Genomic DNA, 12,746 nt, shown 5'->3' on the forward strand with positions numbered 1-12,746 from the left:
CACAGTTCGGCGACTATCCCCACCATTTCTTGGAAGCCTGCGGACGAGAGTGAGAGAACCGGACAACGAGCGAGAGGAAACGAAAGAGTCGACACAGCCACTTGCCGCGCGGAATCATGTCCGCAACTCACTATGAGCCCACCGCCAGCTCCGTTCGTACTGTACAGTAATCCCTCGTTATGAGTCCGTCGAATGGAGCTGGCGGCGGACTCATAGTGGATTGCGGACATGGTTCCGCGCGGCCAGTGGCGCGAGTGAGAGAACCCGAGAACGAGCGAGAGGACACGAAAGCGTCGACACGAAGTTGCCGTCGGGTACGAAAGAGAGAAAGCATGATACTTTGTTTCGCTCCGTCGGAAAGCGCGGATGCATTGCAGGGGCCCGCACGCGGGTCGAGCCCGAGCTCGAGCTGAACGACGGAACGAGACAAAGTATCATGCTTTCTCTCTTTCGTACCCGACGGCAACTTCGTGTCGACGCTGTCGGGTCCTCTCGCTCGTTGTCCGGTTCTCTCACCCTCGTCTGCAGGCTTCCATGAAATGGTGGGGATAGTCGCTGGACTCTCAACGGGCGGAAAAAACGGACTCATAACGGAGGATTACTGTGCATACGTCAGTGGACCTTTCTAGGAGGCTACGGCACTGCCCTTGCCGTGCCTGACCAAGCTAACTCTGTACTATTGCGCGCTGGCAGCAGTCTAAAGGTCTGCGCACACATATCAGTTCCGTGTCAGTTCCGTTCCGTCGTGCCAGTGGTAAGAAGAAGAGACCCTCTACGCCCCTCTTGAAACCCGTGAAAAGCGACTGACGCGAGGGACTTAAGGCCTGCGCACACATATCAGTTCCGTGTCAGTACCGTTCCGTCGTGCCTATCGGTCGAGAGAGTACAAAGCATCTCGTTAAATTTGGAGAGGAGAGTACGGGAGAATATTCCTGGACGCCCGTTCGATATGGAGAGTTCGGCGACAATACCTGGACGCCAATCGAACGGGAGAGTACAGAGGAACTCCTGGACGCCTCGTTAAAATTAGAGAGGAGAGTATGGGAGAATATTCCTGGACGCCCGTTCGGTATGGAGAGTTCGGCGATAATGCCTGGACGCCAATCGAACGGGGGAGTACAGAGTAACTCCTGGACGCCACAGTAGAGTAGAGTCGCGAGAGTACAACCCCCCTTTCTTAAATACCCGATCGTTGAGAGAGGAGAGTACGGGAGAATATTCCTGGACGCCCGTTCGATATGGAGAGTTCGGCGACAATACCTGGAAGCCAATCGAACGGGAGAGTACAGAGGAACTCCTGGACGCCTCATTAGAATAAAGTGAAGTGCTGTCGGCACAGTAGAATCTTGTGAAATTGTATAAACACAGCCAGACCCAACGTCTGTCTTCCGAAATTTGTAGCCCCGTCCTGTCAACCGGACCATGTATTTCCTACCCAATCCGAATAAACCTTGTCTGTCCAGAATTTATCCTTATTCCTATCCTGGAAGGGTATAATACCTATTTAAAAAAAATTGATTTTCTGAAAAATTTGAACCCCAGGGTTCCCTTAATATTATACTTCATCTTTAAACACCAATTAATCGCACAGAACTAATTGGGGCGTGGGAAGTACGCGAACAAGTTTCAACGATGTGTTTCAAGCATTCCACGTACACAAAATTAAAAAAGCTGAGCTTTATAACAGTCACACTAACAAGCTCGTCTTCTGTTTGCAAATGATAATTAGGAAGCTGAAAAAGATTCCCCGTGGTCCTTTTTTAAAGTAATAAAATATTAACCATAAACCTTGTTAAGCGTCGAATATTTAGTCTTATCGTTACAGTACTTTTGTATAGCCTTTATCTTCTGAAGTATATCTTACACTCGTGGAAATTTCTAATTATCGCGATTTCTCATTATTACCTCACGCAGGTTATTCGTAAAATTGCTTACCGGCGCGAATCAGAGATGTAAACGCATGATTTTGAACCGGGCAGTAATTATATGGTGTATGGATTTCATGCGAATGTGGTGACCTAATTAAACATACGGGTAGAACAATACTGGGAGTAAATGAAGTCACTAGGAGTTAGGACCATCAGATCGGAATGTAGGTTTTAGCGCTATGCGAGATAAAATGATTATTCGCTTCTCAGGAGAGAAATTCATCAAGAAACTACTGTAATTTAAGTGTCTCAATGCTCACCCAGAAATTGAGATGCTCATTAATTTTTTTTAAACATACTATTTACATCATAGTGTTTAAACTAAAATGTTTCTCTAGGTAGTCACCATGTTTACACATGTAGATATTATACAGGGTGTCGCCGAATTGGTGGCACAATACGAAATAAATAAATAGAAAATATAGAATAATATTCTTTCAGACTAAAAACTCCTGTGTTGTATGTGCATTCGACCAGAAATTGGCAGGTGACAACCATCAGCATGGTGCAAATTCAGTTGAAATGAAGCCTCGTGTAGAAAGAAGTCGAAATTGTGCGATACCTTTTGTATCGAACGGGGCTTTGCTTTCCAGACAAACAAGTTAGAGAATCCGTTGAGAATGCGTTGACTAACAAAAGAATTACCGTCGATTTTCTGGAAAACAATGCCTCAATCGAAAGCAAACTGTTCTACAATATTCCAATTTATTTGTCCAGAGTGTTTCATGTAATTTACAGTTGTGCTATGTTTATTGTTATTAAATGTACGCGTACAAATATGCAATCGCAAATAGCAAATTAACAAATATTCAATGTGACTTTTCTTGATCCCGAAGATCTAAATCAACAGACCGTTTCCTATATTTGCGAGTACATTTTATACAGTTTACTTTTGGATAAAGTGTCGCAGAACCGTGTGTCGTAAATTTCGTCGGAGCTTATCTGATTGTGAGGCAAGTGACCCCGTGCTACAGTGGCGGCAGTTGACTACCACTGCACTAGAATCACCCCTTAAATTTTCTCCCACGTGTAGTCGAACACCCTGTATATTCATGTAGGGGAGACCGGGGCAAAGTGGGGCGGAAAAAGTTTGAAGTCGAATAAAATTTTTCCCTTTCAATAAAAAAAAATAGATTTATAATATAATTAAAACATCACTATCGATAAATGACGAATAGCAATACTTAATATAAACTTAGAGTATATTAAAAATCAACTTGAAAGAAATGATGCAAGAGGTATCACTTTACCCCATGTATGGGGTAAAATGAACTCCTATCCGGGGTAAAGTGAGGTGCAACAAAATAAGTACTTTAATTAAGGATCTAGGTAAATATTAACCCCTTGCGCTGGAATGACGTGTGTAGCACGGCAGCTTCTGGCTTTTTTTGCACCGTGGTTGTCAACAACTGTGGCAGATTTTTCATTTTTTTGAGGTTAGATTCTGTAACCGTCCCTGACCCCGGGTTGGTTGTAACACTGCAACCACCCCATTAAAGAAGATAATTGCATATATTAAATATCTTTAAGTATATTTAATACATGTATTAAGATAATTCAATATTATTAAGTTAAAAGTATATTCTGAAATACCTTTTTTTAATGTGTTTCCTTTACCTTATTAAATTTACCTTACCTTATATGGGGGAAGGGGGTTGCAGGTTATTTGAATATTTGTGGTCGCGACTCAAAAATGTTTGGAAGACACTATTATGTAAGACTGACTTGATATGTAACGTGTACCTACTTATCGTAATCTTCGCAACAAATATGAACGGCGGCAATAATTGAAAGCTGATAGAATATAATAAACCCTAATACACACGCATCATTGATTAAATGAATAAACCCGTATAAGTTACTTCGGTTGATATTTTTTCTCCTATAGATTATGTATACACCATAAATGTGCAATTGGAATCGTTGAATTCGGAATTAAATAAATATGCATGAATTTTTTTTCACTATCAGTTTGATTCGGTACTAAAACATGAAACATTTGCACAGATAATAAGCAGCAATTCAGCTGTAAAACATGCTTCGTTACGCGTCGTCCTTCAATATAAAATTTGCATGCGCATGTACAGTCTCTCCGCGATACGTATTTTCGATATTTCGCATAATATCCAGCGGTGAAACGTTTTCAAAAGTGTTAAATAAAGTTATATAATCTTTACCAATGAAATAGGCATTGTATATTCTACATGTTATGTAAATTAGCTCAATGGGCGAGGTTTGCATGATGAAGTCGACCATTGGTGATGTAATGGAAACTAACACAAAATTTCTTCTTGTGTGATTTAACGTTGAAGCAATTTATCAGTGTGAAATTGTAAACACATGCCCGAATCTGGCAGATTTATTGATAACACAGCTACAAATCGTGTACCTGAGATTTGGGGGAAAAAATATGTCAGTAAATAAATGCATTGTTTATATTCAGTGACATCCCCATTCATCTTGAATACTAGTGGGTGTCAGCTGCCAATTTTTCGATTTCTAACATTCCACCATACGATGTTTCAATTCCTCATTTTTTGGGAGGAACTTCATTATTTATATAAATTTGCATAACTTATAAATCCTCTATTATAACTTAGAAAAATAACTATTGCAACAGTTTATTATTTTTATTAAATACTTATTACGTTGTCTACAAATCAATTAGATATCTGTTCTCGTTACGAAAAGCAAAACTACTCTACAAAGTACTCCATGTTTTCCAAAATGGTTGAAACCAGTTTTAGTTAGAATAATTTAATATCATTTGAATTCTGATTGAGTGTCTACATATAATGATAAGCAAATAAGTCAGACAAATTCTGGATTGCTGACTGCGATTTTAAAAATCGGCCATTATACGTGGGCAAAGAAATTGGAAAGTAATGAAAGTAAAATGAAAGTGGTAAAAAAATGATTTCAGTAAACCAACAAATTCCTTGACCCAAATTCCCAAACTCCAATTAAGTATTCGGAATTAAAGTATAACTGCACCGAAACAAACAAAGTTCTGAACAAAGAGTTTGAAACACAGAAAGAAATTAATATTGTACATACATTGTTTAAGTATTCTCATAACTTTGACACTGACACTGTAAACATTTCGAATTTTTTTGAAGTTTGAAATAAATTTGTTGAGTTAGAGAGTCCAGGTGGTTCAGATTGAAAAATCAAATACTTCACGGTGTAAGTTCAAAACTTATTAATTCGCCTAGTTTTAAAGTTCGAAAATTCAGTCCCATGAATTCGAAACGTACCTAATTGAACAAAACAATATCCTGCTATTCCTAAATGATAACTTTGTTGTTCAATGTATTCTTGGAGGTGTTAGAAGACAAACCTAACTGCTACCTCGGAGTCACTAGAGGGTTCATGAAATACATGCCGTTTAGCAGCCGCGACCAAAACAAATGAGCCATCGCTGTACATATTCGGTTCCTACTCGAAGGTTCAAAATTAAGCAGGATTTAACTTATTCGTCCATTAAGGAGACTAGGCATTGAAAAAAATCGAATTTTTATTGCATTTTCGGAAAGTACTATCTTTTCTGAATAAAATGCCGCTTGGTTTATAGTAAAATTCGTGATGTTTATAGCGTGACCCCTTAAAGATGTCAGAAATGCTCGAGCGTGCTGTGTTAATATGGGTAGTGAAAATTGTTTTTCCAACGTGCTCGGACAATTTCTTAATTCATTAAATTGGAAGTATTATTGAAACCAGACTGATAATAAAATTAATAAATTCTAGAAGAACGGACGATTGAAAATAAATGTTTTACAAACACAATTTTGTTGTTCCTTTCACCATTTCGTCATATTATTTGATATGTTTAAAGAATTTATTCAAATTATTGTTGACAGAATTTATGCAATAAAGTCTTATTGAAACTAGTGCTCAAAACTGATATCGATTTCGTGCACACCATTGATCAGAAGGGACAAAACACAGGCCTTCTCCGGATTCTATGCAAATAGCATTCGAAATTAACTTAATTATTTGTGCGATTAGTAACAGCCCATACCTACAGAGATTATATATCATCTTCATCGTTCTCCTTCTTACTCCATCCTAAATTCCCAAGTCGCATGCAGCCGAATGAATTTATGCGTCGAAGATGTACATAATATAGTAGATACAGGAGTGTCATAAATTAAGCGATACCATTCTGTTTCGCGGTCATTTTTTTCTGTTGAGTTTACGTCAATGATCAGTTAATGGTCGTGTAGTGTGGACCATACAATTTTATAATGAAACGTTTGACGCCTCAACAATGGGCCATTCCACGCGAAATAGGATACTTTTCGGAGTAACATTTCGGTTGTTGGTGAAACTCGGTTATGTTGTAGTCTTTAGTTATATAGAAACGTATCTCGAAGGATTTTTTAGTATTTTAAAAATTGTGGATCTTACAGCTCTTTGAAATATAGAGTTGACCTCTCTCCAATAAATTATAACTGTTGAACTAAGAAATTGATAAAAATGAGTTTTTGGCAGATTACAGTGGAGATAAAAGAGTAGGGTAGATGTCCGTTTACCGATTACCGTGCCTTTATGCTTAAAGAATCCCTGCAAAAAAACTCGCATAAATAAATAAGGAAAGAAATTTGTTTAATTAAGTTAATATATTAATGTATGTGTTACAAACGAGAAGCTTGCATTTTTAAACAATTTAAGCATAGTAAAAAAAATTTCAAAAATGCATATGAAGATTTCGGTGGATTTACCGGAAAAGGTAAGGAACACGTACTTTACAGAAGTGAATAAATTGATAATTATCATGATTTGCACTTATGTAAAGTGTTTATTATATCATAAAAGGTTCAAATTTTATGAAAAAAAAATGAGAATTTTTTAAACGTTTTCGTATTTTTAAAGTGAATCCGGTAATTGGGACAGGAATTTAACGCTTGTCCCTATTACCGTGCCCTCGAAGCACACTGGCTCCCTCTGTAACTGCTAAACCTAACCTTACCTTTCGTTTCTCAGAACGGGTGAACAGAAATTTATATTTGCATATTTTGCTTTTGTAATGAAAAGGTCATATTAATATTACATAAAAACACCTCTCGTTCGGCAAAAAAATGTTTTGAAAAGTTCAAAGTTCAAAGACATAACCTAACCGCGGGAACGCTATTCAAAAAAGGGCACGGTAATTGGGGGCACGGGAATAGGAACAACCCGTTTTTCGGGGCACGGTAATTGGGACAAAACATGTATTTTTATTTCAATTATAAAAATATGAAAAATTAACATTTTCAACCCGAAAAAAATGACTTAATATAGAGAAAAGTTCAAAACACCAATATAAATTTTCACCAAGCAAAATTAAAGAGAAGTCAATAATTAATTCCTTCGCGAGCAAGTCGACGTCAAAGCACGGTAAATGGGACATCTACCCTACCTAATAAAAATTATTCCACATTAAAAAACACATTTTTGACTATTTATTTTGCAATTGTTTTAAACAAATGCAATTCTATAATTAAACGTAACTTTTTAAAAATTTGAAAAATGAGGATATAGCCCTGATTGTCCTCTGTATGGACACGCTTCAAATACTATGGAAACTTTAAAATTGGCCAAATGAGAATTAATTGAATGCGACGCTGCGTCGATAGCACCGACCCGACTGGCTGACACGGGACGTTCGGCAACCCGGAAATTCAGAAAATTATGAAACTTGGTGTGCAAGTAGAGTAGTTCATCCGTAACGCAACATCTTTGCGAAAACGACGCCAATCGATTCCTTATGTTTGTCCAAAGAAAATAACACCAATAATGACGTAATTTGGACCATAATGAACGAAATCACATAAAATATTGATTTACATCATTTCCAGCTAACTTCGTTAAAAATAGTCCGAATTACTTGACATCTGGTATGCGTGCAATTGTCATCGAAATTCTGCTTACTATTAGAGATGAAAACACCAATGTTCCCGAATAATTTATGAGTGGGAAATATTTTTACGCAACTGTGTCCTGAGCATAAGTAAAGTTATTTCCGAATCATTACTGCAGCCCGTTGTATAAAATAATATATATTGTTACGTACACAAGTGGAACGCTGAAATGTTCTGTAAATAATCCCCGCGCGTGAAAAGTTTAGCGCCGAAGTCTCATTATACGAAGTAATTATAGCTCCATGCATTTCCGCGTATCCGACTGCGACGTTGTTAGACCGTTCCAGTAATGTACGGTACATATGTGCCGGGTTCTGTGCGTGCACTCGTTAATAAAACAGCGTTAACTATGTTGGCCAGTACGGTTCAATCGCTCTTCAGTGAATTAGCAGCCCAGGAACACGTCCATTACAAACGTGCAAACCCGAAAGTATAGCTGTGTTCGTGTGTGCCCCGCCCCCCCCCCCCCCGAACAATACACGGGCAAACTTTCCACTTCGTCCCATCAAATCGACACTAAATATATCTATATAGACTCCGCTACTTTAGATTAATAGAGAAACATTGGTGATTACGGTATAAGAGACAGAATTGTATTCGCAAATATGATTTTGTCTTTTTTTTCTAAAAACTGTCCAGCTTGGAGATGAAGTTTGGTCAGCACTTTGGAGAGGACATCAGTATAAAGGTGTGGGATAAAATTTTGTCGGTTATTATTATCGGGTTCCTCAGGGTGAAAACATCCCTTAACGAGGGATGTAATTTTCTATTCTTCTAAGTATTTTGAAAGCTATAATACGTGTAAAAATATTGTTAAAATGAAAGTTTAATGGTTTAATAAGTATTTTAAGAAAAAATGTTTTTCCATTATTTTTTTTTAAATTCTTGTCTTTTTGTGTCGTCCAGAAGCATGTAGAATTTGTTTATTAACCCTTCGTTGACACCCCCTTTTTCAGCTTTACGACTCCTTTGATATTTATTCCTTGATCACTTTATGTAGGTACGATACTTATGCAAGTAGGGGAGACCGGGGCTTGTAGGCCAGTTTTTCAGTTTTTGATTTTTAATCAATTATGTGGACGAAATATCATTAAACCGGTTAGTATATTTGATAGGGCTTGGGTACATTTGGCTTTCTGATTAAATATTAAAGTTGACTCAATGTGACAACAATTTAGGTATTTTAATGTTTTTCTAACACCTTCCATGCTGGTCAACCAGCCCCATGACGGGGGTTGGTTGACTTACAGTATGGGGTAGGTTGACTATAGATACAGTAATCCCCTGTTATGGGTAAATACTAAGTATTTCTCGAGAAATGAGAAATAAGCAATTATAAAATTTCTCGAGAAATTCTCGAGAAAGCATTCTAGAGAAGGAACACTAACCAACACTGATAACTGTTAAAAAACGTGCGATCGCAGGGTCGGACATAAATGCATGGCATAGTAGAAGTGACATCTTTCTACAGTAAATCGTTCTGCAGTAGAGCATATGTCGGTGCAAAGTTATTAACAATTAGTCAACCTACCCCTTGGGACAACCAGCCCCGGTCTCCCCTACATCATTGATCCCTGCATTATATAACTTTTTGACATCCAACGAGGAAATCAAGATTTGAGCAATTTTTCCATTCAATCAAAGTTTCATTAGAATCATGTCATTGACGAAGAGAAAGTATAGAAGAGCCAAGTAACATATTTATTATAACCTGCTTCATTCGTTTTCAAAATCGAAAAGATGTAAGCACGAGAAACTTTTCCTGTTCTGTCTATTAGAAGTGAAATAATGGTTACTTGTCGGCTATAAGCCTTGCTCTCCCGCTTTCGTTTTAGAAGTTAACTATTTTACCATCATCCGACGAGAATTTTTGAAACTTCGTTAGTCACCGCGGGAAAGTTCGATATCAATGCGCCGCAATTTTCAGCTCTTTCAAGTAACTTTTAGGCAAGCAAATAAATGCAAAGTTTCCAAGTACCTACCTCCTTTGTTTATGAAAATGTATTAATACAAATGAATACTAAGGTGTTCTGAATAATACGAGACATTAAAAATGTCTGAAAATTTCAAACACAAAATTGTTATTCATATATGAAGTATCAAATATATATATATATATTATATATTATATATTATATATTATATATTATATATTATATATTATATATTATATATTATATATTATATATTATATATTATATTATATATTATATATTGTATATTATATATTATATATTATATATTATATATTATATATTATATATTATATATTATATATTATATATTATATATTATATATTATATATTATATATTATATATTATATATTATATATTATATATTATATATTATATATTATATATTATATATTATATATTATATATTATATATTATATATTGTATATTATATATTATATATATAATATACAGATTATTTTTAAAATTATATATGTATATATACATATATAATTTTAAAAATAATCTGAAAACAGAACATCATTAAACATGCATATTAGAAACGTATGATTTTGCATTAAAGACTTAATCATACAAGCAATGGTGTCTATAGCAGTATTCAGTACGACATATTTTTTGTTCGATGTAACTCGTTATCGGCAGATTTGGATAATTCTAGTTTGTTTATCATCACGAGATCATAACTTATGCAATGTTCATCGAACATGATGGTGCATGTTATACAGGACTTGAAAAGCTTCGTCATGCATTGTCGATTATGCACCAAGTTAATCAATCTCTCGGTGCTGTGAATTTTGCTCTGTCATACTTTATTCGACTCAAAGAAGCCATTAATTTTATTACTTCTGTGTGACTTTATTTTGTGTTATAAAATATTACTAACAAAAATGTCCGATATGACTTTAAAAAATTGGTGTATTCTAATGCTGTTAAATACAAATTTATTGTGGTAGCAGACTTAATAAAGGTCTGGGTTAGGAAACACTGATATAACAATTAATTGCTGCATAAAACCGGGGAAGGGGAAGCAGTAAATACTTTATAAAAATTGAAAATCATTTCTTGGTAACTCAATATAATTTTTTTTTAGATGCTCCAGGTCGTTCAGTATTGTTACTCAATTCTGCATTACGATATACATAAACTTATCTAGCAGGTGGTCTAAAGCTTGTGAAGAATACGATTTCGGAGTGTGTCATTCTATTGACATGCCCTCTGCCGAGAATATCTTTAACTTTTAAAAGTAATGTTGGGTTGCATCTCCCTACTTTTTTTTAAAAAGAGGCGCTGATATATTTGTGAGGTATGCATGATGGGACATAAATTATAGTTAATCGAACAAGGACTGTAATCAAAAGCGTTTCGAGGAATTGACCAACAAATTGCTAGCGTGTACAATACACCCCTGTGGTGTAAGTACCTCATGCTACATTTTATAATATAATAATTTAATCGTCATTAAATATACTTATAATTATTAATTCACTGTATTTTGCATACATTTCACCTCGTAGCACGCTTTCTTTTCATATCGCAAAATTGCTGCTGAATGCAATAAGTGAATTTTCCTTGCTTGTGTAAATAAGTCTTTAATTAACTGAGAAAAGAGAGTAGTTTATTTTAAGTAGATGTACAAAATATAATTTTAAATACCAGTTTTTATAATTTCGTCGTTCTCCTTCGTCCAATAATTGATAGACTTCGGGAAGGCTTCGGAATTGCACTCCAGAGTCATATCCTGTCCTTCCTGTGCTCCCACTAACTGATTTTGTATCGAAATCATTGGAGAAACTGCAAATTAACAAGAATTCATTTGAATTCAATTTAAACTTTAATTTAAGCTAAACAAAAAGGGGAAGTTATATGTATAATACGTGACGAATACTCACATTGTACTATGAGCATTATTCTTTTACTGACAGTAGGTGGCACTCCGTTAGAAGCGATGCACAGATACGCGCCCATCTGTAATCGATTTACCTTCGTGATATTGAAGACTGAACCTTCTACATTTCTCACTGAAACAATATCGAATATTCATTAACGGCATGACAGAGGAACTTATAAAAGGCAAATTTATCAAAATAATTGAATATTCAGATGAATTGGACGAAACGAAATACTTGAAGCAATTTATTATACATATATATATATCAAGAAAATTTTATTCTACAAATCAATTTTTGTTCTGAAGATTTGTCTCACTATTTATTTTATTAACATGATCAGGAGGGAAACATATTGAATATCCTTACAAAGAATTAAGTCAAATTTTTACATTATATTTCTCTTACTTTGTTATCAATCCCAATTTAAATAATTATTGAGACTCATTAATCTACAAAATTTAAGTTAATGAGTCTGATAGACATATATTTTCAAAATATAGAATAGAAATAATATTTGCTACTAACTTTAAATAAATATTTGTATAAATAACTTAATACCAAACACAAAAAATAAATAAATTAATACACAAGAAAGAAACTTCTTTTAACACACACACATATATATATATTTAACGAAGAAAGAACACATTTTTATATTGCAGGCGTGACGTGTAATGTTCTAATATCGTGGATGCACAAAAATATGCTTAGGACTCATTTATTTTTCGTATCTCGTGCCAATTAATTAAAAAATTATATTAATTATTGTCGCAGGTACATTATGATTGCGTATTTCGTTATAACGAAATTCAATTGAATTCTTTATAAAAAAAATGTGTTCTTTCTTCGTTAAAGGATTATGCAAAATTATTAATATTTGACTTGATTAACTGAAACGAAATATTGTATATACATATAATGACTTATGTGCATACATATATAGTTTGTTCGCAGTAGTTTTTATCGGACTGATCATTATTTGCGAAACAGTAGCGTTGATTTTGCGTCGCAAGAAGCGCGTAATAGCGGGTTCGAGATTAATGTTAACCG

At 35.2% G+C, this 12,746-nt stretch overlaps 1 protein-coding gene across 2 annotated transcripts in view; it reads right to left on the reverse strand.

Annotated features, from left to right (window-relative positions):
* The window catches only part of LOC143378505 (neurotrimin), a 359,802-nt gene that overhangs the window by 27,400 nt on the left and 319,656 nt on the right, over positions 1 to 12,746 (reverse strand). For both annotated transcript variants that reach the window (XM_076830310.1, XM_076830311.1), the window contains 2 exons: positions 11,697 to 11,825; positions 11,461 to 11,598 (listed from right to left, as the gene is read on the reverse strand). In XM_076830310.1, the coding sequence (XP_076686425.1) occupies positions 11,461 to 11,598; positions 11,697 to 11,825 (267 nt within the window). The remainder of the gene's footprint in view (positions 1 to 11,460; positions 11,599 to 11,696; positions 11,826 to 12,746) is intronic.

Source organism: Andrena cerasifolii, chromosome 2 (assembly GCF_050908995.1).
Source record: "Andrena cerasifolii isolate SP2316 chromosome 2, iyAndCera1_principal, whole genome shotgun sequence".
Classification (NCBI taxonomy): Eukaryota; Metazoa; Arthropoda; class Insecta; order Hymenoptera; family Andrenidae; genus Andrena; species Andrena cerasifolii.